Source organism: Haliaeetus leucocephalus, unplaced genomic scaffold (genome assembly GCF_000737465.1).
Source record: "Haliaeetus leucocephalus isolate CR32 unplaced genomic scaffold, Haliaeetus_leucocephalus-4.0 Scaffold1, whole genome shotgun sequence".
NCBI lineage: Eukaryota > Metazoa > Chordata > Aves > Accipitriformes > Accipitridae > Haliaeetus > Haliaeetus leucocephalus.
The window spans coordinates 2,783,020-2,810,305 of NW_010972437.1; the positions used below are offsets into that span (position 1 = coordinate 2,783,020).

The following is a 27,286-nucleotide window of genomic DNA, read 5'->3' on the forward strand; positions in this document are numbered from 1 at the left end:
AAAAGGCTACAGCGGAAGTAAAGAAAAAAATATAAATGGAGCACTTGGCTAAATCACAAGTTCTACAATACTTGAAACTCAAGAAAGGGTGGCATTGCTTGGGTATTAGATTAATTTAGGAAAGAGTATCAAGAAGAATATCAAGAGCATCTAGAGACAAAGTTAAAGCACATAATAACACACAACTATGCAAGTAACTGGATGGGTAACAAACTGTATAAATGTATTAGTAAATTAGTAGTAAGAAGATGACCAAGAAGAGAACTGCTTAGCAAGAGGAAAAACTAGTAATGATGCTTAGAGCTCATTAAAAAGGACCTTTCCTTCTGTCCTCATTGAAAAAGTTAACACCAACCAGACAACCAGAAGAACTAAAAAACAGGAGAAGAAAGAACTTTCTTCTTAGGCTGGAATAATTAAAGAGCAGGTCAAAGACTGGTGCAAATCAGAGGTTTTCAAACCCTTTGGGCTTGAAGAAGTGTATTCTAACACACTTAGAAAACTTGATGAAGCAATCTCTGAGACACTGGTGGTTATTTCAGAGGTGTGAAGGAATTCTCAGACGAAAAGGAATAAATATTATATCAATTTTTAAGAACAGGTGAAAAAGGATGAAGGAAACGATAGATGACTTGACATTTTCTGTTCTCAGACACATGAATTGTCAAACTACTTAAAGCAATGAGAAGACAACAAGGTAGAGAAACACCCAGGATTTCTGAAGAAACTAAGGAAGTTATTTTCTACTATTCGAGTGGTGTAAAGGCCACATATTTTGATGTTAATAAGGCCTTTAATACTGTTTACATGATACTCTCAGAATCATGTTGGGGAGAAAAGTACCTGAAACAGCTGAAATCACCAGGAGAGGGGTATGCAGCAGTTTGCAAAAACGTACTGAAGAGCAGTTATGATTTATGTCAAACAGAAAGAGTACATTATTTTTATTAATGGCTGGATAGGGAGGACAGAACTTGCTGCAACCAGGAGATGCTGCAGTACTTGGGCAGCAGGATGGAAAAGATTCAAAACCACAGTGACACATTAGAAATGTGCAGACCTGTGTGCAGGTAGGAAAAATCAACTGCACAAGTGCCAGGTGAAAAACAGAAATCTGTGCCAAAGATCTGCACATAAGGGTCTGGACCTGATTCTAGAAGGTCTAAGACTGAACACTGGTAGTTATTGTCAAATTATAAGAATAAAAGTAGCAATTATGCAGGAATGTACAAGGAGTGTTGTACGTATGACATGTGACATTTCCGCAATCTCTTCAGTACAGCAGAGTCATAGCTTTATTTCATTTTCTGAAATATTCCTCAGGAGCTTCAGGCCAGCTGAAGACAATCCTGAGGAGGCTAACAAAATAATTGGAGACCTGAAAACACAAGCCATGAGGAAAGATTAGGAAGTAACAGATTTAAGAATGTAAGTGAAATGATATGAGTAGACTGTCTAAAAAAAAGTTGCAGAATGTCCATCAACTGGAGAACATGTTATAAGAACACATGAGATGGCATTTGCCAAGTATGGTTCAGGTACAGCTCATCCTATGTATCTTCAGCTCGGAGATTAAGCCAATGACTGCCCAAAGTCCTTTCTAGTCCTGTATTCTACCATTTCAAAGTGCAGTAGCAGATTCAAAATATTTGTAACCCAGACCACAAAATGTTATACTTTTTCACTGCAAATGTCCTGCCTTTATTTTTACCCAGTCAGGTACTGACAGAAAAATGCTCTGAATCTCACATCCATCTCTTCAGTGTATTGAACACACTGAGCCATAGTCTTCAAAAACTAGGCAGCAATGAAAACAAATGGTTTCATTTTCACCCAGAATTTCAGGGGCAGAAGTTAGGTTCTGCCTCATGTCACTCTCATTAAATCATCTATGAGATGAGTGCTCCCTTTTGAGAGGGGAAAAAAAAAATTCTTTTTTTTTTTAACCTGCGTTAGAATGGTGAAAGTCAGTTTCTTCTCCAGCTCCATCCACGGCATTTGTATGCTCTTCAGGCCTGTCATTAGTCATTGTTCTTCGGATGCTCTGGTACCTAGGGTTAGAAAACTGGTCTTTATATATGGTATATGGTAACTACAATCCAATTCTGGCTCCAAGGGAGCTTGCCCGCCTTTTCTGCCATGTAGGTTAATATACATTGACCTCTAATTTCTGCACTAATAGCCGCCTGAATTTCTGAAAACCATTATCAGATATTTTTTCTTAGCCACGTAGCTTATGAACACAGGTAGAATACGAAAGCCTTGGAAGCCTACATGCAAATTAAAAGGGACAGCCACATAAAAATAAATATATATGGCCAGCTGTGGTAGCAGCTGTGACCCTCTCTTCATACTCAATCTTACAATGGTGAATGCTGTTTTCCAAGCACACAATTCACGAACAACAAGGCTATTTCTTACCGTCGATTCAGCTGTTCCATTTGCTGTATGGAATTTGACCTCTGGAGAATCTGTGGAGCTGGGGGGGCTGTAGGTCGCTGCCATGTTGTTGTCCTGTTCACATGGTCCACATAAAAAATCCGTCCATGGCTGTCAATTCGAGCCTCCCAGTCTAAGTAGCAATAAAATACTGTGAACTATGGAGGGCTTGGGGTTTGTTTGTTATGTCTTTATTTTAGCTCTGTGACTTTTATAACTAAATCTTTTGTTTCAAGTTTCTATTTCTCTTTTACAGGATGACTTCAGCACAGACCTTTCTTAATGAAGGGTTAAGAGACATGGTTTTTCCCTATTTTATCCCATAAATCAAATTCCTCACTATAGGTAAGGTTCTGTGGAATCAATATCTAATAATTTCTATTCCCTTCTCTATTCTATTTCCCACTAATCAGTAATTGTCCCAGGAAAAAAAAAAAAAAAAAATCAGGATACTTAGTCTAATTCTCTTGGACTGAAGCAATTCAAGGTCCAATCTCTGAGGCCTATTCCAGTGCAAAAGGCCAATGGGCAAGTACCAAAAACCTTGCAAAGCTTGACACCTGTCATTGTTTTTCCCCAGCTAATGGTAACAGTAATAAAATAGATGCCAGTGCTCTTCCTGGGTTTACATGGACCTACGTTGAAGGTAAGCAGACCTGCCAGAAAAGATGGAAAATTGTAACAATAAAACTCCTTCATATACTAAATGCACGTTCCAGAATTGTAGTTTATGCAAATATCAGCAAATTCAACTTCTTGTGCAAGCGGTAACTATAAAGCTGTCCACTGGCTTTGCAACGCAAGCTACAGACAGTGTTAGAAGTCTAGACCACAGAGATACCCCAGGACAGCAGAGATGAAGGCATTCGGACCTTTCCCCAACCACATCTGGCTTCTCAGTGCTCAGCAGAAACCAGGTGCATCACAACACCTAGGCCTCAGTTCATAAGCTTTTGGGGTGAGAAACACTGTCTGCCTAATAACTGCTTATAAAATGAGCAAGATACCAAGACATTGATCACAGCTGGGGGGCCACATAATAATAAAAAATAATTACTATATTTTATATACAGAAACAGACATGACTGATTCTTGGGCACTAGCAACTGCAGAAAACTTGCAAACCATTTAGCACATCAGTTGAAAAACAGTCTTGGAGAGCCCAGAAGGTTTCTAGAAGAGACCTTCTATATTGCAAGTCTAGGTGAAAACCATCAGTCACGGCAGTAATATTTTAAAAAACACTGGCAAGCAACCAATCCTAAATGACCACCGCTCCCCGAGGAAAGAGGGCATAAAAATGTCTTGACAGCAGAGAAGGAGAACTGAATTCTACTGTATTTAATACTGACAGCCTTAAAACCTCAGGCTTTGTTACTGTATGTGTACTATGACTTCTGTCAACTCTTGGCTGCCTCCAAGTGGCTTGCTGCGTTACACTGTAGGGCCCCGAGTTGACTCACGAAGAGGGAGGAAAGGCAGGTTTTGAGATAAACTCAGTGTGTCATCTCCGCACAACAGCTGTATATTTTAGCTGGCCACAATGCAAATTACTCTTCTATCTTTACAATGCACAATCAAAACAGCCTATTAGTGTTTAAAGCATTTCTAGTGTGAACAAGAGCTATGTAGGAAAGCAAGCTCAGAGGAAGAAAAGAAAAAGCAGCACAATAGGATAGGAATAAACAGAACCATTTAAGGAACAAATTTCAATTCCAGAAGAAAAAATTCAAAATTTTCCATTATACTGTAAATTTACAATACAAGTTTAAAAATAAACAAAATTGCATCAATGCAAAGCTTATGGCATAATCACTGTATTTGCTATCAGAAATATAACACAATTGAAAGTTATTTAAAAAAAATTCATTTATATCTCAAAAATGCAAACTGAAACATTTCAACATTCTCTGAAAAACATTTCCATTTTTTAAAAAGAAAAATATGATTGAAACAGATGTTCCCATGCAAAGGTCTCATTTCAAAAAAAGTAGTATCTTCTGATGAAATAAAAATACTCAAAATTTTTAACCAGAGTTTGTAAACAAAACATTAAAGTATTCCAGGAAGGATAGGACTGTTCACTGGGGGAAAAAAAAAAACCACAAACCACACCAGTTTATATTTGTGAATTCATTATTCTGCTTAAATGTCAAACCCTAGGCCACTGTATAATAGTTGACACTTTTCTTGTGGTGATTATATGTCCAATTCTGACACACAGTCACCATTTCTGTAATGTGGTCTTGAAGAAAAGCATTTTTGCCTGCATTCAATTTTAAATACACAAGTTTAAACACTTGGGCAATGGCTTCTAAAGTAAAGCACCTGCATCAGTGTTGTGATAGACAAGGATATCTTTTGTTAGTCATAACGTTGTTACTCAGACGTGTTACAGACAACTTAGCTTGCTGAATTGCAAAAATGTAATTCATCAAGGTTGGGTGGTCAAGTTTATTTGTTGATTTTTCCCTAAGAATGTAGGAATTGGAGCATAATGTTGCATGTTATAGGCAGAAATACTAGATAAATATTTCAATTCTGTCTCTTGTTCTTTAACTTAACCTACACACAACTGAAAGAAATACACTTATTTTTCCTTCTTAGTTTCAGAGTCTGGTAAAACAACAAATAGAATACAACCCAAATTACAAAGAAATTACAGTTTATAACTCAAAATTATATTCTAAACATTTCTCTAATTTATCACTATTAAGATATTAAAACTGTTACATATCTGAAAGCAGAGCTTTGGAGAAAAAAACTGAATCTAGGCAACAATGAGTATTTGAAATTTTATTCACATTAGCAAATGAATGATCTACATAAAGATTGCATTGGGCTTTGATTGTAAAGGAGTGATGTGTATATGCATGCCCATGCATGACTGTGTAAAAATCTCAGCAGATGTCAGAAATGTTAGAATACCACACAGTCAAAGCTTTTCCATTAGCATTCCAATAGTTTTTCCAAGTAGTTATTGTAATGTATAGTTTGCTTCTGAAACATAAAAAGCAATCTATGTATAAACCATGGTATTATAAAAGCTATCTCTATGTATTTCTCATTTGTTATACTGATCTCTGAGTATTTCCCGTGACGTTCTCTGTCTTTTTTAGTATGAAAAGTGATAAAAATGCAACTGAAATATATGTCTCCCAGGCACAATTTTGTAAAAAAAAACACCGTTTTTTTGATGTGGCAGTTAATTAACTTTAGGATCTGCACTCAGGACTGATCTGTTATATGCACTGATTATAACAGAAGCAGCAGGGAGCAAAATCTTCTCATCATGCTGGCTTTCTAATACACAGTTATACCAGTGTTCTGCTATCAGGCTCCTTCCAGTTACCCTCTCCAATTACAGAGCACAGTCCCATTCCATACTGTGAATAAGGATCTATTAATTTTACACTAAATATCTGAATTTCTGAGTCCTTTAAAGTAATAGAGCTTCGCCAAAGACTTCAGTGGGTCTGAATTTAACTTTTTTTTGCTTTTTTGTTTTAAAGTAATGTTTGCCTCTTAGCTGTGTAGCTTTTTTTTTTTGGCCCTTTCTCCTTTCTCTAAATACCTAATACTGAACAGAGTTTCACCGTTCCAAGTTTAAGCAAGTGAATCAGTCCAACAATTGGGAGCAATGTATTTTTCAAATGCGTTAGAGAAATTACAATTTATCTGTCAGTTTAGGCTCATCTAACCGTTGCTTAATACCCAGGTTTATTTTAATTCAAAAAGTCTTCACAGTGCCTCAAAAAATGCAAGGAAAAAACGGACACCTTTCACATAATCTGCAGAGATTAAAGATGTTACATATTTCTTTGTAAATCATCACCACACAAGAAGTATTCAGAGATTTCAGAGTGATTGACATCTTTCCCTCCAAGTTCCTCATCCGTATCACCTCACCTCCCTACCCATGTGCACTGCATACTGAAAAGACAGCACTTCTCCACAAACGTCACTTAGCAAGTCTGTATACGCCAGGCGCAATTATCATAACACATCCTGATAATTTGCACACCAAGCACAATGCCTTTTACAAAACAGCACTAGACTTAATCATCATCACTCCTCACTTAGAACTTTTCAGCTGTTCATTCTCAGTTCTCGCATTTAAAAAAGAAATGTAATGAGATCTCAGTATTGAGATCCAGGCAGCCTATCCCCCAATTAAAGTATGAAGAACCTCACTTGGTGGTAGAGCCTCATCCACTCTCTGGTACCGGCTAACATCCTGACGTACTGAAGGCAGCGACCTCAAGGGCTGATGGCCATTGGCTTGAGAACCTGGAATCAAAATGCCCACAAATTATTTTTTCAGTCAATATGGAGAAGCCTTAGAGTTGCCTCTAAAGTGAACAAGACACGCTAAAGCTTCTGCTGAACTATAGTATTTTAGGATATATCTAATAGTCATCTATTTTGGGGGGGAAAGTAAGTTATGTCTACAGTTCTAGGTAAGTGATTTCTCTGGGATGAGCTGCAGTCCTGGTCCTGAAAATGTCACCTCTTGGGATGTGCCGCATCCACCTGTGACCAGCAGAAGCCAGGGCACAAAAACAACAACATGTGCCTGAGCCATATCCCAGCAAAGGACAAGGACAAAGCTCCACCTGGTCCCTGCAAAAACCTTGCTGTAAGAGTGGGAGGTGAAATTGTCCATTGACCTTCCTTGCTGCAGCCACACTGACCCGCAAAACATGGTACAACCTGACACCTAATAAAAAGAGAGTCCCAAATGTCTAGAAAATACTGTAAAATGAAGTATTGACAGTATTTGAAATAAATACCAAAATTATTCTTTCCAAACAAAAAAGCTGTTTATAAAGAGAAGAAATGAATAGATCCCAAAACTTTTGAAATGTTATAAAAAAGACACATTCAGAAACCCACTTGATTAGATCCATTTCAATCCCTGAAGAAACTGATAATCCATTGTGAAATGTGCTTGGAAACAATCTGTTAGGGACACATTTCTATTTTCAGTGATTTTAGTGAGACACAAAATTCTCAACTGTTAAAATAATTTTACAATTGGTAAGAGTTTTACAGCGTTAACTTGAGTAACACATTCCTCTCCTCCCATGGTTCCAGCTGTGCTAGGATGTGTCTATACAGATAAGGAACTGGGAAAGGGAAGATAAACAGTCTGAAGTATGACTAAAAATTATTCTCTTCCTTTCTTCTTTCCTTTCTTTTGATTACCCTTATGTTTTAATGCTAATATATAAACATGTAAAAGAAAAGACCCAAATATAAATTCTAGTTTGTATTTCATAGTTTGGGGATTTTTGTCCCCCCTCATTACCATTTTGATTAGCAGGCAGGGTAATATTGTAGAATTCTTTACTCCTCGCCATCCTCCTTCTCACTACTCTCTCAAGAATTAAATTATACCCAATTTCAAAATAAATGTCTTGGTTATTTCAGGTCTGATTTTCTGTTAAATCAAAAACCCCAAGAGTCTTAAAGAAGGGAATAAATCTCAAAGGAACAACAACAAAAAAGTATCCTGAAAGATAATGATATTGAGAAATGGAGATCTTTATTTTCAGTTGTTAATTTTTTAAATTATTTTTACTGGCTGCAGAAAAATCACTTCAGAAAGTGCCTCCTGCAGTTGTTACCTCCAGTAGCTCCTTCAACCTGTGCTGTGGCACCTTCACAAGCTGCTTGGGCTCCTTCAGTTTCTTCATCCTGAGACTGGCTATTGGCAGCTGCCACCTGCAGGCTTCTTCTTTGCCAGATTTCTTCTGCTTCCTCTTGGTCTTGTAGTTCACCTGCCTCAGCCTCCTGTACTTCCTCCTGAGGTAAATGTACCGCAGGCAGAGAACCAGAAGTACTTGCAGAGTCCTGTGTTTCAGCACCTGGCTCAATTCTAGCTACATTGGTGGCACAAGCTCCCTCTTCCTCCTCCTGAGAAGAAAAGGCTGGAGTCTCAGGAAACCTGGCACTTTCAGAAGAACACCGCATTTCAACTGAGGAACGTCGCACAGTCGCACTTTCGTTGCAAGAGCTGTCTGCCCCTTCCACGTCACTCTCCCCTTCTGGCCGAGTACTAGCCTCACTGACGCTTTCCGTGCGAGCAGGATCACTCTGCTCCGTTTCTGATGACATCTGGGAAGGTTCGGACCCTTGATCAGTGGATTCCATTTCACTAACGCCCCTTCTGCTCCCAGCAGCAGCAGCAGCTCCTGTGTCCACACTGCTAGGAGGCTGCTCTGCCTCCTGAGCAGCACATGACTCGCTGCCAGCCTGGTCTGCCGGTGCTTCACTTTGAGAACCTTGCAGGCTTTCACCTCCTGCTGACTGTGATGGTGGAAGCTCTGGGAGAGTCTCCTGCTGGTCATCAGTTGATGGCAAAGGAGCTTCAGAGGCTGCAACATTTTCATTCTCTGCAGGCCCTTGCACTGCCTGATCTGATGAGTAACTTAAACCACTTCTTTCAACATTTCTTGTAGCACCATTAAGCATTACTAAACCACCATCGTCTTCCAAGGAAGATGGAAAACCCAGGTCTTGATGTAGCTCATGCTCCTCTTCATCTGAGTCAATGTGAAGCATAGCATTAAGTCTTGTGTCAGTAGGGAAGCTACTCCTCAGTTTTGGGGAGGCTCCACGTGGACGCTCACCACAGGCAGACGTCCCAGTTCTGGGATGATTGTTGTGTTCTATTGCATCCAGATAGTCATTTAGTGAGTCCTGGCGACCTCTGGTAGGTGATGATCTTGAAGCACCGGAGGTCAACTCATCCTGGTCTGTTTCCAGGGTTGTACTAGTCCTTAAAGGGCGTCTCAGGATTGCTTCTCCAGAAGATTCCTCAAGGACTGGACCATTGGAACACACTGTGGATGTATCATGATGTCCTGCTGGCATGTCCTCATCATCAGAGGGGCTCCCCAAGTCTCCATTTACAGAATTCACTCCTAGCAAAGTGCCAACTGTTTCTGGTGAAGCGTCTGCAGAGACACAAAGACTGAACGTGAAACACAATGCAGCAACAGACAGTACATTCTACTTTGTCTGCACCACAGAAGTGATATAAAAATACACATCTCTCAAGATGTTTGCTTATTTCAATCGGACAGTAAAGCCAAGAAAATACAATTAAAACAACAGAGGCATGTACAGTGTTATAACAGCAAGTACAGAATTTTCTCTGTGTAAGTCTATACTATTTTGTAGGATACAGAAAATTTAATGGATGTGAAGTATGACTTCAAAGGACTCTCATTTTGCTTTTAAAAGACAAAGCACTGCCAAGCATCTTACCAAACTGTCAGTAAAACCAGCCTCACAACCAAGGAACCAGTGCTCTACAGCGTATCTCTCATATCCAAAAAGTAGGATTTACACAAAGCCCATCAGTGACACCAGTTGCCGTTACATCCTTAGCAGCATGCAAACCAGCATCTGAGATCACATGAGGGATCACAGATTGTGTACAGATATCGAATTTTATGCACAACATTTATTTTTGAGTTAATTTATAGGACTTTCCATTGTAAAGAATGGGAACCTACTTAAGTAAAGTTCATGAGATATCAGTTATGCTATGGTAATACATATAAAAGGGAAATTAAAATAAGCCATCTCACTTGAGAGATGAGATGGTAACTCCACACATGGAAATTAAACAGGCATAGAGTTGAATAATCCAGCTATAAATGTCTGTACACGTCTACAAGAAACCTAACAGTGAAGTCAGTGGACTAGAGTGCCTGGCAACAAACAGGACTGAAGACAGAAGCATTTTTTTAATGGTGCCAGAGCAAAAATATTAATGAGATACAGGACTACATGGCTATGGAAAAGGCAAGAATGTTGTATCAAGTTAAAAGACAGAGCAATATCTCACTACCAAAGTGATTATATGAAGTCTAACGAAGGAGAATCTAAGATCATAAACAGGTAAACAGACACATATGATGTGGCAGACACATAACTGTACTAGCCATGTTCTGCTAGTTGCCTTCAGAACAGGAAAAAAGGGAAATAAAAGAATTGCCTAATGGAAGCATGTATTCTCATAACCATAACAGATATTCTTGGTTCTAAGCAGGACACAGTTCTGTGAAAGGGGAACAGGACAGAGTGATCTGCATGTACACCAGCAGGGGATGAGAGCACAGGTGGAATCTTACTTGCAACTGCTTACCTCAGCCAAAGGTGTTACAAAGCAAAGATGTTACAGTGTGAAGAGAAACAATGACTTTGATTACCCAAATACCATAAAATGAGAATCATAAGCAGATTCATTTAAAAATCTATCTAACAAAATAGGAAAACAATACGGTAAGTGTTGGTGTTTTGGAATTACCATCTCCAAAGCAGTACCTGACATACCTAAACTTTGAATTCCAATAGAAAAATCTATAATAGAGGCACCGTACACAAATGAGAAAGTACATTACCACAGAAAATCCTAGAAATTGAAATACATAACAACTCTCTCCATACAACTATCTGGAGATCCAGATCATTGACAAATTCTCACCTTCGTGAACAGAAGATGTGATTTCCACTTTGAACTGGAGATATCCACTTACGTGATCAGCTGGGAGCCTTCTGCCAAGATTATAGCTGAGAACCTGGTCTCTGCAAAAACAAAGATATTGGGTTCTTTAAAATTTTAACTGTTTTTATTTTTCAGTATTTTGTATCAGAGGCTCTTATCAGATAACAATCAGCATGATAGAAAGTAATTTCCGTTACAATCCTAAAATCGGCCACATACTCTGGCTTGTATGGCAAAGTACAAACACCAACAATGGTGTAAAATACCTTTCGTTAACAGATAAAACAGCCTAACAAACTACTTTTGATCATTTCCAAATACATATTGTGCCCCAGCAATTCTTAGACAGTTATAAATCTCAAGTCCTAAAGAAATCAAACTGCAAAGGATTCCCTTCCCCTAACCTCCTCCTTCCCCCAACCCAAGTATGTTTTCTAATTAACAAAACCTTTAATTTTTTAAAACCTTCTGCCCCCTTGTGGTTTTTGCCATATACAAAATTCCCAGATTCTTCACATTTTAGTTCTCATTCAATAAAGTACTTCTGCATTCCTGTTTAGAAAAGCTATTAATGCTTGGATTTAACTTCAAATATGTTCTTAAGAGTTATTGAATTCAGAGGGACTCAGACTTGATTAAGCACTTGTATCAGCTTGAGACTTAGGATCAGATCCTAGGCCATACATTCTTATTAGGCACAGCCAGAACTCACAGCCCCAGCTCCCCTCAGTGCAGCTGGGACAGCTAAAGGGTGAGGAGGGAGCTACTGAAGACCTCCACAGGAAATTATTGTTATTTATGGAAATAAATTTATATTGGTATAAATGCCTCTCCTTTACTGGGAGCACTCCCACTGCAATATGAGTGACAGACTAAAACAAATGCAAGGTCATTACTGAAATAAGCTGCAGCAGTTTGCATCCAAACATTAACTTCCAGCAAAAAAGTCCCGAGTGAACAACGTAAGGCAAAGCAGCCTCCCCACATTGCTCTATAGGCTGCAGTACATCAAATTACGATAGTAGTGTCTCCAGGATCCATCACAGATTCATCGCTCTGTACTCCAACTACAATTCTTCAGCTAGACTTGGGGGGTATCCTGAGAAGTTTGCCATTTAAGGTTTCCACAATTTTTACATGAAGTTTATATTACTCTAGGCCACTCAAGATTAGAGAAAGCCACAATGTGAATAATGTCTGCTCTGTATTCAGTTGAATCAATACTAGATGATTCTCATGCTCATTTATCATGTTTTCCATGAAATTTAAAGTCACTAGCCATTTTGTTACATAAACTTGTGAGCTATGATGACAGCTAAAAGTGGGGCAGAATTTTAGTTCAGTCTGTCTAAAATGGCTGGTTCTAAACTTCACCTTTTCATTTATTAATACTGATCATTAACACAGGGAAAGGCAAGTTAAGCATATGGTGTACTGTAAGTCCTTGGACTTCGTACATGTAATTTTTCAAGTTCACATCTTAACCCAGTAGAGGATTTTGATTGTCCTTGACATCATGAAAATGAAGAAGAAAGTGAAGATGTTTTACTTGCTTGATCAAAAACAAAATAGAAGAGAATTTGCAGTTGATTGTATGTTTGGTACATTTCTACTTCATGTCTATATTAACCACTCCTTTACTTTGCAAAACATCTGGTGAAAAGTTGTCTGTCTTTACCATGTCTTGGAAAAAGAAACCCTGACAACTGATTGGCACGCAAAAAACGTAAATGGACAAAGAAATTACAGATGAAGAGGCAAAACTCATTTAACGTCAGTTCTAACAGCAGTATGGCAAAACAAAACTAAATACTTACCTATATTCTTGCTACACATTTGTTATACAGCCCTTCCTTTCCTAAAAAGATTTGATATATCAAATATACAAAACTGAAATATGGAGAAGAAAACAGGAAACATCTTCCAGAATACTGGTTTGAAAAAACATAGACAAGAACTGATGAACACAGCAAACGGGTAACTTCCAGACCTCACAGCACTAGGAATCCCAGAGCAGAAAAACATTTTGGGGTTTAGCATGGAAATGAAGACCCTGAACCAGGTTTTGAAACCACTCTGTATCACAGTGCTATTTTTGAGTATATACCGGTGTGCAAATTTATTAGAAAAAGCTGCTTGCTCAACTTATCACAATTTGTTGAAACTCAAAGATGAAGCATTTCTTAGAAAAGTTGGATTTACATACACCTGAACTGCTCTTGGATACCACTACAAAACAAATGGGCAGGCTTTTTTTTCTTTTTTTTTTTTTTAAAGAAATTTTCTATCAGAAGACATCATCAAAATTTTAAGCTGCTCTTACAATTTTATTCTTACCTTACTTACCAGTGTAACCACCACTTTGGAAACTTAAAGCTGAAAACTGTTTTCAAATTGAATTTGATTTTCTCCATTTATGCAACTTGTTACTTTGATGGGAATATCTGTGAAAAAGGAGGCCAGTCGTTTATATCCTGCTTTTTGTGCAAAAGCGTGATCATACTGCCATGCCCTTAAACTTTCAGGGAAGAATATACACATTTTATTTCACCATCATTCCTCATGGGCCTCATCTGGTGGCCTTCTAAAGTTAATGTAGGCACATTAACTTTAGCAGACTTTGAGTTAGGTCCTATACAAAATACATGTGAATAATTCAGTTCCTCCCATTGTCTTTCAAGGAATTATTTTTTCTAATTTGTCAAATATAGCATATATATGTAAAAAGATGTTAACAAAATAATATACTCTACATACTACTCTGTCTTAAATGTAAAATTGTATTTTTGCACATACTGCTGCATCTCTTGCAGACCTCCAGCCATTTGCTTCACACCTGCAATTTATCACAGTGCTTAATTACCAAGTCTCAGGCTCTTCTCAGTGCATATGTTTGTATGAAGGCCTCACTGGATCATCCACTTGACTATGCTATGGTCCCTTCCAGTAACCATCATGAAGTATAAAACATCTTAAAAGTTTCTAAGTGACTTGCATCTTTATACCAGAACAGTTAGCTATCAAAAAATGAACAGAAATTTTTAAAATTAGTACAACAGGTGAATTTTCAGTCCCTTCAGTGCACTATTCATAGCAAAAGGCAATTTTAACATCATAGTAGCACCAGCACTCTGAAAAATAAGGAGTCACAGCCTTGCAGTTCTGGCCAATTAGCTGAACAGGTATTAAATCTCTGATTATTAAACTGACAATAAAAATACTTGAACTGTAAAAGAAGTGAGACAATAAAATCTGCTTCTTCTAAAAAATTTGCACACAATCATGTAGTATTGTGATAATGCCCTCCTTCTTGACTACCTAGCCAGAGGGTGAACATTTTTTTGTGAGGGTAACACTTTTTGCGTAAAGAAATTAAGCTGAAAACAAATTATAGACACACATATACACAAACATGGGTACATGCATTCAGAACAGGGTCAGAAACACCGACATCTACCAGTCAGGCAATAAGGCTATTAAAATGCCTACTAAATTGCTTACTACAGATGCAGTAGAAATTTGCTGTTCTATGACAGTAAGCCAGAAAGGCTGCTCTGCGCCAGCATCCTAGATGCTGAGTCTCCCTGATCAATGGAAGTAAGCATTAAGAATGTATTAATTTACCCAATCGCATGTCTCTCCAACAGTCTCTGAACTGGTATGGTTAACTTCCCAAGAAAGCGCTTGATGATCGGACGACTCTTGGCAAATTTGTCTTTAACCTCAATTTCCAGGACATCTGTTAGAAGTGCAACAAAAGAATATTTCTGGAAGGAAAGAACATATTTGACACCATATCAATACACCTTTATTCAGAAAGTATGTACATAATTACTACTAGCGTGCAGTGAACTCTGAAAGCAATGATTGATGACAGCAGTTTCCATATTGCAAAATAACATCAACATAATTTATAAAGCACTGTATCTTTGTGTATGTAAATAGCCTCTCCAGAAACCCTTACCCTTTTACTGTTCCTTGAAAAATAATTGCTCAGTAAGAAATTGCACTAGATAAAAGCACTTTCATGGTCTACATCAGAAAGGAGAAAGCAATGTATCCTAGTGCTTGCTTCGATTTGGTTAGCAGAAAGCAAGAAGATAAGGTATCCTTGCTGTACTCTACGAGGTTACAGAAGAGTAGCCAGGTCAACACAGGAGGAAGGAGGAAAGTGTCTCACTCTAGGCTGTGCTTAGTGAACTTCCCTTCCAACACCATGCTTTGCATTTTTTTTTTTCAGGCATGACAGGAAGTCAAAAGGGCAATGTGTACGCAGTATTTTCAGGAGCACTGTAACTAAAGAAGGAGAATTTTCTATAGATTTTTGCCCCAAAGTTCACAAATCTTCTCAGCAAGTTCCAACAGAACCTTTTTCTGCACTTGGGGCCTTTAAATGACATGATACTAATTTATAAAAGGTTTCTTGATGTCTGGTAAGATCATTCTTCCACCTTTCCCTATAAGGGAACACCATCATAGTTACTCTCTTCAGACTAGCATCAATTTTCAGGCAGTTTATGAATACTTCATCTTTGAGATCTGTGCTGCTCTGTCAAGTCTGCCTGATGATGTCCAAAAGATTCAAAAATTGTACAGGGCAAATATATGAGCAGGCATGTTGGCAGACACACACACGTACACACAGTGTGATAACAAATTCCCTTAAGAAAGCAAGCTTAGGAACTGAAAATTTTTATTTTTCTTCTAGATTGTAAGATATTTCAAACAAACAAACAAAAAGGTATGGTATAACCTACTCAGAAAAGCCAGGGTCATCTAGTTATACCTTTACTATCTGCCATCTTTAAGACCTCTCAGCAAATCACAGTACGATGCCCAATACACATCTGGCTAGATAGCTAAAGGTGTATTGAACAAGGAACAAAAGAAGGAACAACTCTTCAGTTCAGCTGTAGACATCAGCTAAATATATTCAAAACCAGCAATTAAACTGGGTCAGGATTAAAAACACTTCCTCATGCTAGGCAACTGTTGGAGCTGGGTTCCTGCGATAAACAGAACTTAAAGATTTGTCACTCTCAGTTTGCTATAAAATTGCAAATTATTTTGCAGAAAGGAGTAGATGTAAAACAGGATCCATTCTGCACCAGTAGGACAGCATATGTAATGGGATCATAAGCTGCTGTCGTCAGAGCATTGCTACAGGGAAGATAACAGCAGCTAAAGCAAGCTGATACAATGCGTGCACCAGGGAACATCATCACTTTTCTAGTAAGCTTCGAAACCAGGGAGAACTGGAGGAGTAAAAAGGGGAAAAATAAGAGTAGATTTTCTTTCTATCTACTAGATAGATGGATGGACAGACAGAAAGATGAAGAATCAATTTAGAGATTAGAACTCTGATTTTTTTTTTAAGATTTTAAGACTTCCACACATCTACAGTCTTTCCCACAACCAAGCACCCCTAAGCAGTGCTAATGCTGGCCCTTCTCTGTTCTGTTTTACTGCTTGTTTGGTTTGATTGTGATTTGTGGGAACATTTTCCAAAGCCCACTGAATTTTCCAGTTTTCCTAAAGAACTCATTAACAATCATCAAGCACAGTACAGGCATCTGCTCATTAGAAAACAGGCACAGATCAAGAATGCTGCTCGCCGGTCCTGAAAGCGTTATGGACTTATGTCAGTATTTGCACCTTGTTTCCCACATAAACATTTATTTTCAAAAACACAGCCTGGCTCTTCTGTGCTCAAAGACAGTTGTGGGACTGAGTTCCTTCTCCGAGACCTGCACAGCTTACCCAATATAAACACATCTAGAAAACTGGCTTCTGCCAAAATGCCTTTTTTTCCCTCTTGCTGAGTGGTGCTGTAATGCCTCCCTGGGCTTTCCTTCTTACAGCAGTGCATACAGAGGCTACACCAAAGAGCATCCCCTCTGCCTGACAAAACTGAAAGCTTGCCACCTGCTATGCACAATAAGAATATCATTTCCAAATGAACAGTTGCAATCACTGAGCATAAATGCTCACTTACTGTACCTTTTCTTAAAGAGTCCTCTCACAACATATAATCCATTTTAATTAATTTATTTTTGCAATTTCAAGAAATCTACAGGGCTGTTGAGCAAGTTCAACTCTTGTTAGCAGAGAAGGGAATGAAAACCTCACAGCAGTGCATCTTCAATACACAGCTTAAATACGTAGATGATAGCTGTTTCTATCCAACAACAGGGTTCCTAAAATTACTACAATTTCTGTGTCAGTTTAAATAACTAGCTATAAAATAAGCTCACAGCCTTCAGAGAGTAAGGACTAATGCATAAAGAGAAAATACGAGCCTGGTACACGGCATCAGCTGGCAGACAGCTCTGAAAACGGATACATTACCTCTCTGTGCCAAACAGGATTAGTTGTGTTACTGATGATAGTCGACCTTCTTTCCTGGCCATGATGAGCAAATGTAGGAAACGTACTTTTCTTGCCTGGCTGAATGGACATCTTTAGATAAGGATCAGGGTTGAAGAACATGCCTTTTTTAAGTCCAACTGCTCTAATATCTATAAAGCAAAACAAGAAGGAAGGAAAAAGGAATTGAGTAAATTAAAGCTAGTTCACAAAGTAGTGCATTCCTAAAATATTACGCAGGAAATCAGTTCACCATAAACTACTAAATAAAGCAACTTAAAATTACTCATATGTTAACTGGATCCAGCGTACAGAACATACTTAAAGCAGGAAGTCAAGTGTTTTCCCAAGAGACTATAGGAAAGAAAGGTATAAACATCCTCATTTACATTTTAGCCTCCAGCCATTTGTAAAACAAAAAGGATGAACTTCTAGCTCACCTACAAATGTTTTTCTCAGTATGTAAGGTATTTCCACTCTTAAAAAGAAAAAACAAAAAACACAAAAAAAAGGTCACACAGTACTTGCTCCGTTTCTGGGTAAGGGGAAGGGACTAATATAAAAAACTGTATGGGACGTAATATAGTGAACTCACGCTTTCCCAAAGTTGAGACTTTGATAAATGTAATTTCAAATACTCATTACCAGGGCTGCTCTGGACTATGATGTACACTTTCTCCCAACTTAGAAGAAGATACCCTATTCACATAAAAGGAGGCAAAGTTTTCTGAAAATGCTTCTTTCTTCCTAGGGAAGCCTCAGTACTGCAGCCCTTGCGACTTGCAACAATAATTTCCTCAGGTGCATATTCTCATGCCTAAGGACTTTAATGATAGCACAAGCTTAAAAAACAACAAAAAGAGGTATTTTTTATATAACATTAGATTTTAAACTTAACTGTAAATTATTTCTCTGTTTAGGTTTGCTGAAGCATGAGATTTTTGTGTCTTTCTTCATTAGGTACTCCAATATGCTGCATGCAGACTTCATGACTCTAATGCAACTGGCACGTACATACTTAGATAAGCAGTTTATACATGCAGGCAAAATTCACTGCGCTAAAATGAAATGCCCCACCTGTGGATTCAGTAAAAAAAAAATCCTACCCAATGTTCAAAATTAAGCCACACAGTAGAAATACTATGAAATAAAGGGTAATTGCCTTTAAAAGCAACAACTTTGCATGTGCACGTGAGCAACCAAAAAAATGTTCTGGGAAATATGTTACAGACCTATCAGTCAATACACCTTTCAAAATTAATTTAGGGGACTCCTCTGGCTGAGTCACAACCTTCCATTAAACACAACAGATTTTTCAGAATTCACAAAACAATTATTTTTATAGTACCCTATGTGAGTCTATACAACCTATCAGCTCTATCCCAGATACCTGCTGAAAGACCGTTTCAAAAAGTGGGGGTTTTTTCTGCTCTACTCCTACAATCTCTAAATGTTTTCATTGTCAGCTCTTCAAGATTCAGAAGCAAATTTTTTCTGTCTTTGCTCAAGCTGAATATGCGTTAGTCTCACACAAGACTTCCCATGGAATAATGTGCTAATCAAAACAAGTGAAGCTGGTAGACTGTACCCCTACAGCTATTTTGCTGTAGTGACAGCTTAGCTCTCTTACAAGTAAAGATTTTTTTCCTTTCTAAACCACCATTTGCAGCCATTGCTTTTTTACTGCTTCAACGTGATGGAACCAGCTTGCATTTTATTTAGTGGCTAAGTTCTCCACTCTTCAGTCTGACAGAAACTGTCCTTTGTGCAAACTGGAAATTTCTCCAAATTTTTCGTGCTGGGATCCATCACATCCATTTCTTTCACTCCTGGAGATTCATGATTCTGCCTTGTTTTCAACAAACAGAAGTTCTAAAGAAATGACATCTTTCAAGCCACTAGAGTGTGCTCCTACAGAGGCTAATGAAGAAAAGTGTTCCATCTTTGATGTTACTTAAAACAGCGATTATTTTTTTTAACAGTAATTTGTAAAACACAGAGTAGTGTTGTTCTTTACCTGATAGGGTAAAGCTGACTAACTTCCTAGAGTGCTGGGCTCCAGAAGCACCTTCATCCACACCTTCTACTCCCATCTGAAGAGGAGAAAAAAAATGAAATATATCACAGAAGTTTTCATCTGCTTTGTACATGCTTGAGGATGATAATGCAACTGTAAGGTAGCATGCAGGGGAAGAATCTGGCCAACTACTGTCTATTACCACAGACAGGCAGAGCTACAGCATTTGTTTCTAGGAAAATATCTATTATTTATGCCACACAGTGTTAATACACCAGTACTTGGAATCTTCCAAACAGAACATGTATAGGCTAATACACATGCAGACACTATTAGTCAGAGAAAAGGAGACTGTATTTTCTTACAGGTTTCCCTTTTGTAGAGTAAAATCAACAGTGTGGATTGGTTATGCATACCAAAGCACTGAGCTGGCCAGTGACAGCATGTGTAACTTTTGTCACCTTCCACAAATAGATAATTTACCGCACAACAAAAAAAGCAAAGAGATCAAAGAGAGACTAACAAAAGCCTTCAGATCTATGAACAAAAGCTCCTTTTAAACAGAAAAAGTGCACCAGATATCTAAATATGGATGTGGTCTAAAAGCTTATGCTTCACAGATTTTTCAGGTTTGGTTTCTACTGAAAACCCTCATTAGGTAAAGCACTACTTCAAAATAAGAAGTTTCTCTTGTGTTAATGTCTTATTAATGTCTAGCTCTTTCAACTAGCAGAAGAATTTGTCTTTCAGGACAGGGGTGTGCATCCACCTGAATAATCTACCATGCAGACATCAGTGGAGCTATCTTTGAAGTCAAATGGTTCTCCAGATAGGTGCTGCACTCACTCCCTGGCAGAAGAGGTGACACAGCCTCATGAATAAGCTTGAGCCAAACACAGCGCTGGGGATTAATACTAGTGATAGAACAGAAAGTCATCTCATCTATCGAGCAACAACAAAAATAACATGAATAAAAACTCGCACACCTATGTGTGTGGATGAAGTATGTAAACCAGTTTTGAGCAGCTGAACAGGTGTTTGAAGTTACTGGATTGATAAACGATTCTGGAGCTGTGGTAGCCATGAGGAACCTGCTTTGATTAACCAGAAACGAAATAATTCCTTTTTATATTGCTTCAAGCTATTTAATATCATTAGCTTTCAAATGTTTCCTAGAACGATCAGCAAGCACACTGGAAATTTCATCGGAATTAGCAAACACACAGAATTTCTCCCGTTGCAAAACAGGAATACTTCATATGTGACAAGCAGTCAAAGAGAGTGATGAAGAAATAGCAATGACGTTGATACCTGACATCCCCATGGGCCTCAGCGGTCTTGTGAGGGAACACGCCGTGCCAGCAAGCGCCGCCGCTCACCAGTCAGCCCATTCCCCTCCCTCACGGCTGGCTTCACGATGCAGCCCCATCCTCAGGGCAAGACATTTCTCACCAGAGTGCTCAAAACTGTCCCTTTCCCACCCAGCATGACACCAATACGCCAGTGACTTTATGTGGACACGTAAGCAGGGACAGCTCGTAGTAAAATTATGAGGGCATCAAAAGCAATGGGTTAATTCCAGCTGAATCAGTGTCCCCTCATCTACAGACAGAGATTCCCTGGAAGCAGCAAGGGGTGCATCCCCCTGGGATGGTGACGCTGCCCAGGCAAGGCCGGAGGAACGCCATGTATTCCAGTTTACGCTTTTGGGCTTATTCTAACATGCAGCTTATTCATCAACAAAAAGGCCTTCCTCATTGTATACCTGTTTTCCTGCTACACCACCGACTCTGTTGTTTACACTGCTAATCACTACTTCATTTTATAGAAAATAGGATTTGCCCACAATTCAGCTACAATAAAATGAATTGTAACAGTGTTCCCTAGCACTTCCATGGTTTCGCTATATAGCCTTTTCCTGTTCCATTATGACCTGAACAGCAATTTCAATTTTTCTGTGCCAAGTACAAAATTTCATCCCATCATACATGCTTAGCCTTTGTAGTGCAAAAATCTAATCTCATCTGGTGTAATGCAGTGTTTCTGAATGCTAGATCAGGCTTCGTATTTCCACTAGTTCAAATGAACACAACAGAATGTTAGTTGCTTATCTAAAAATGATGGACTGAAATGCCTGGTGTGGTATGCCATCAGTATGTGGAAAACCAGGAACATGTCTCCCACCAAACCACGTAAAGCGAAAATGCAGAATGATCCAAGTAAGCAAGTAATTTATTGCAGCTTAAAAAACGGGAGCGGGCATGCCATGATTCTCTTACCATTTCCACGAACAAGCATTTCTGTAACAACAGACGTGACCAGTGCCAAGACAACAAAGTATTCTCTTCTGCACAGTGCTTAAGCTCCACACCAAAACCATGAAAATGGTGTGAGGTATTAACATTTAACAATAGGTATAGTTACACATACCTAACCCAATACGGTATTTTTAGGAAGTCTCATCTGAGCTGTCATATGACATTCTCATCAAGGAAACTAACAGCTCACTACTACTGAAGTCTGTACTGTTAGAGCAAACAAAAATGTTTATATAAAATTACACCTTCTAGCAGGTGTGTAACCCAGGACCCTGCATTACCTTTCAAAGGAAAGAAATTTAAATAGTGACAGCTGGTTAATCCCTCAAGATTGACCAATGGCTCTGAAAGACAGGTCTTCAGGTAGCTACCAAGTAAATAAATGCATATTCAAAGACAGAAGTTCAGACGTCCTTTTGCACAATGAACCTCAAAAATATTGGTGGATAGTATGACAAGGCCAAGAAAACACACAAGTTCACGTGGTTTCTCCACCAATAAAATCATTCCTATTCTCAGTAATGATACAGTGCAGCACATAGCCCATTTTAAGGGTTATTTTAAGAAACATTTTTTCCTTTGTTCAAAATCAGGCTACCTTACTGTCTTGAATTTATAAATTGATATTAAAGACCGTGGCTGTCAAGCTCATCAACTGCAACGCATTTTCTTCTGTAAAATATCAAGAGTCCATATGCCTGCTGCGAAACAATATTATTCAATTAAATGATGCTATCACTTAGGCCTGTAATTCTAAGAGAAAGGAAAAACATTTGGTATAATGAGATATAAAGTCTAGTACAGCACATATAGTATCCTATAGCCATAGAATGCATTTGTATATAATATACAATGCTGAAAAAGTGCAGGATTGGAATAAAAGCTATTCAGTCTGAGTAACTTATGTATCTTCAACATCGCAGTTGTCAGGACACCATCCTGACAGATGTGATCTTAAATATTTGGAAGCTAATATCAATGAATCAAATGCACTGTGAAACTTCATGTCAACTGAAGAGCTAGCCTGTTAGACAAATTACTTCGATCAAAAGCACCTGGATACAAGTTTGGAAGGCTCTTCTTCCACTACTTACTTAAATAACTAAAAAAAAACCTCTAAAACTTGTAGTGTTTCAAAAGAACAAGTCTCGTAATGAAAGCATAGTAAGGTAACAATAATCCTCAATAGTCACAGAATTACTAAATTTCAATGGTATATGAACACTCAAAAAATTCAGTAATTTTTGCAAGAGCAGAGTTTTGTCCAGTTTCATTTTTATACTAACAATTGCTATCTCAGCAATAATTTCATTTTTAATATGAACAAATAAGAAGAAATGGAGGCTTTTGATAAGGATTCTATTTCAGTTATATAAGCAGTGTGAAAAATTTCTATTATGGTATTAAATTACAGCAAATTGTAAGCCTCAAAATTGAAAGCAAGCAAAATCAAATTCTTAGCATAAAAAATTTAAGTTAAGCTCAGTGAATTTTTACTGTTATTTTATCAAGAACAACACAAAGCCATGAAAAGCATTTCCCAATTTTGGTGATTTTTGTCAGACAATATGAATTTTTGCAAAAAATTGCACTCAATGGTAAAACTAGGATACTTACATTGATAGGTTTGTCTCACAGTTAATATTATGATCTTATATAAATACATTGAACAAATAGGCTAAGCTTACCATCACAGCAGGGTTTTTCACAGTGATACATGGAGTAGTAGCTCGGAGGGCTCCACTAACACCATGGTAGTATTTAAAACAGATCTTTATTTCGGCTGAAAACAAAACAAAAATCGCATTAAACCCTTCATGACTGACCCTAGGCAAAAGAGAGACAATGAAAGGAACACATGCATATGGGGAGTCATAGTTCACTTCTGTTCACGGAGTCCGAGTCTGAGCAGTTAACTGGTATGTCTTCACTGTAAAAGCACACAGTAACTGTAACTGAAATGTATTTTTCTCTCAACCTGTAGAAAAATGGAAACCTGTCTCAAAGAAGGCCTGAGTAGAGGTTTTAGCTAAAGAGCTGGTAAATGCTGCCTTTTTTTTTTTTTAATTCTAACTAGATTTCTACTCAGTCAGTAAAAAACAACAGCTCGTTTTTCCCAGTTCTTGCAGTGAGATGTCCATGGTCACTATTGGGTAAGAAAGGTCTAAGTATTCGCAAGCCACTGTTCACACAAAGCCACTTTTGTACGTTTTGTAAGGATCCAGAGGGAAGGAAATGAGATCAGTATTGATCTCTAAAGACAAGTCCATTTCAACATAATAGGGTCAATGAGAATTATTATTTTCCAGCAGATTTTTAAGTTGCAAATAAAAAAAAAAATTACACATATGTTCTATTCTTAGAGTCTTTAATCATATGAAAACAAAGACCTCTCTCTACAGCCTTATATACATAGGTGGATTTCAAACCACCTATGAAAATGTTTAAAAGTACTACATCTTGTATTGACTCCTGTAGATCCCAACTAATAAGATTTCCCTTTCTGTGTGACCTTTCAAAGTTTTTACTATCATTGAGTATGCCAAACAAAAAATACCCCCGATGCTGGTAAAATAAAACACAGACACAACTTGAGAATGAGATAAAATACCATAAACTCTTAAAGTTTGGGCATTAGCCCTACAGGTATTCTGACATTCTGGTAGGAGTGGAGATGTTAGTATGGCTGAACATGGTGGAAAGCTAACAATATGCTGTTCAGTGTACTCCTGAAAACTCATTCTGTACAAGTAGGATCCATCATTCAGTGATCTGTCTTCAGAAATACTTCAACAGGAAATTAAGCATAGAGAGCAGCTGGTTATCTCCTCTTTGTGTGTTGGGTCCTTCTGTTACTTAACAGACAAAAAAAGTAACTTACCTAATTCTGCAGCTTGTATTTCTGCTACTATTTCAATATAATCAGCTATGAAAAAGGCTTACCGAGACATTTGCTACTAGGATGATTCCTGTCAGACTTGGAAGAAGTTGCATGACGCATATCTGACTGAAACTTGAAGCGCTTTATATTGGAACATGGGAAAAGTAAAGGTTGCACCGTGTTTCTAGTCCCACTGAATAAAGTTTTGTTTGCTAAACTGCATTTACTGCAAACAAAAGAGTATTATGTTTAACAAGGCCTGACCTCCACTGTTGTTCCTCTGCATTCTTCCAACCCAGCAGAACAGCTATAATTATGGCTACCCTTGATCCTGTGGGATTTTCCCCTATTTGGAACAATATCTCTGTTTTCCTTCTCTGTTGGGATAATTCTTCTGTGTGAGGTTGATGAGGGTTTACCTCTGGGTACAAAAATGGCCACAAGCAGGCAGAAATTACAGCAGCCAGTTCAGACAGACCAGAGGATGTGGATGAAAGTCTTGGCAGTTCAATTCCTTTGACTTGGTTTAACAGTCTGTCGGTAGTCCCAAAGTACAAAAGTACAATGCTTTGTATAAGGTTTTGAGACACATACGGCATGATTCCTTGAGGGCTGAGGTATTTCATCACTGCAAGATAAAATACCCACTTATCCCTACTCAGAAGGATCAGAAATCCATCCCGCAAGCCTGCTCAGCCAGAAAGGATTATTTATTTATTTATTTTTAAATTTGCTGCAGTTATGGGTCAACACTTATCTACTACCTTCCTCCCAGAACAAAGAGGAGGCACCTCAGAACTACCCTTCAAAGGGAAACGTCTGGCTGACAGTGCCTCCAGGGACTTACGAGGTGGAGGAGCTGCTGATCCCGCTTCCTCCTCCTCACAGCTGAGGTCACACACACAGCCAAAACACGCTCTATTTACCATAAGCTTTACAGCAAAATTCAAAATGCAGACAGGATTTCTAATCACCTACAAAGGCTTATCAGACCCAAAAATTAAGGGTCAGGACCTGCAGGTTTTTCCTAAACTAAGCAATTCTATTGACCTACCAACAATGCTTATATCCAAATGGACACACAAGAATTTCTAGCTCACATAAAACTGGAGTTTCAGCACTTGCGGAAGTTGGCAGGATATATACCTCTCCACACTGCAAAATGCACACATTAAGTAACCAGGACTCAAGTCCTGAGCATCTCTTAATCACACTGTGAACATACTATGACTACATGACAGTATGGTAAGACAGCTAACTATTCCACCAAGACTCTACTTTCCAGCTACATTGCCCAGCTTTACTGCAACCCAAACTTTATTTTTCAGAAAGTTTCTGGAGCTGCTGTTTCTTCAGTCTGTTGTCACTGACTACCTTCTCTCAATTCATCACTTCCAAAAAGAACCTAGCAACACAAAGGTTATCAGCTGCTGCTTCTATCCACTGACAGTCCATAACGTGATGGTGGACAGAAGTTTGTTATATATTCTCACTACACTGACATGTACATTCCCCTAAAGGCTGAAATGCAATGCTATGAGCTTTGCATCCTCAGATTTCTTTCTCTCAACGACTTCTACAAGCATACAGTACTTTTAAATACCTGTATGTAGCTGGTGATAGAAGAAAACAACGTTTGATTCAAGAAATAGACCTGATGATCCTTTTCATATAAAATAAAAATTAAAAAAAAAATCTTCAGGACTACTTGTTAGAAATAATTAGAAAAAGCAGAGCACTTAAAAACATGACATGGGGACTTTTTCTCCCAGTTCCCAACAGAAGCAGCATTGATTTATTTTGCGCTTTACACAGCACTACATGGAGGAACAGCAGACCTGCTCTTAGCATTGTCTCAACAGGATTAACACAAGAGAAGCTGTGCTTAAAATTCAGCACAAAATTGAAAAATGGCCTACCCATCACATGCATGCAGATGTTGCCAAAATGAATAGCAGTTTGCAAGACTGGATCTTGTACATAGCAAGAAAACAATCCCTTCATAGGACCAGAGACAGCTAAGTAATTTTTTTCGTGGCTAATAATGCTAGAAACTGCAGTTAAGAGTAGAAGAAATCTCAGAGGAACCCTGTCAGTTCAAAACAGCTGAGGATCTAGTTTTTTGACATTTCTTGTACTGTATTATCAAAAAAATGTTGATTAGAATAGTTTTTTCTTGATGACTGATGGATTCCTGAGCTCCAGGTAAATTGAAAATAGGTATCATCTGTGGCTGTTCCTGATAGAACACATCTCAGCCTACTACCTATAACTAAGGCCCCATAAATACACAGACCTCTCCAAAAACAGTAAGTTCGATTATCTGCAAAAAAGTTGAGTTCAATAACCTATTCATACACAGGCTTCCTCTGAATTGTTCCATACTATAAACTGCACAATAGCATGTGTTACCTACAGAGTTTTCCCAGTTTCTTTAATTTCTCCTGCCACCTTGCTTTCATGTGTTTCGTTTAGGGGAAAACTTGCACTTCTCTTTTTCTTTCCTACTATTTCTTCCCTCAACAAGTTAATTAGCCAGCTTTGTATGTGATCTGTAATGAAAAAGTTAATAGCAGTAAATCCAGCATGGGAAAGACACCTGTACCTGACCACACGATTATCTGCTGTCTCATTAAAGAAAAATATGACATTTCAGAACAAAAAAGTACTTTCATTCATGGGGGAAAAAAATTACTGTACCTAGCTCTGTGTTCTTGATACCACACACACCCCATTGTCATTGA

At 38.2% G+C, this 27,286-nt stretch overlaps 1 protein-coding gene across 1 annotated transcript in view; it reads right to left on the reverse strand.

Moving 5' to 3' along the window:
* Nucleotides 1–27,286, reverse strand: part of HECW2 (HECT, C2 and WW domain containing E3 ubiquitin protein ligase 2) — a 111,416-nt gene that overhangs the window by 43,080 nt on the left and 41,050 nt on the right. Inside the window, exons 3-11 of the mRNA XM_010564077.1 lie at nt 23,350–23,444; nt 19,344–19,419; nt 17,309–17,478; nt 14,585–14,727; nt 10,940–11,040; nt 8,070–9,401; nt 6,634–6,729; nt 2,422–2,572; nt 1,948–2,051 (exon numbers count right to left, since the gene is read on the reverse strand). Of these exons, the coding sequence (XP_010562379.1) occupies nt 1,948–2,051; nt 2,422–2,572; nt 6,634–6,729; nt 8,070–9,401; nt 10,940–11,040; nt 14,585–14,727; nt 17,309–17,478; nt 19,344–19,419; nt 23,350–23,444 (2,268 nt within the window). The remainder of the gene's footprint in view (nt 1–1,947; nt 2,052–2,421; nt 2,573–6,633; nt 6,730–8,069; nt 9,402–10,939; nt 11,041–14,584; nt 14,728–17,308; nt 17,479–19,343; nt 19,420–23,349; nt 23,445–27,286) is intronic.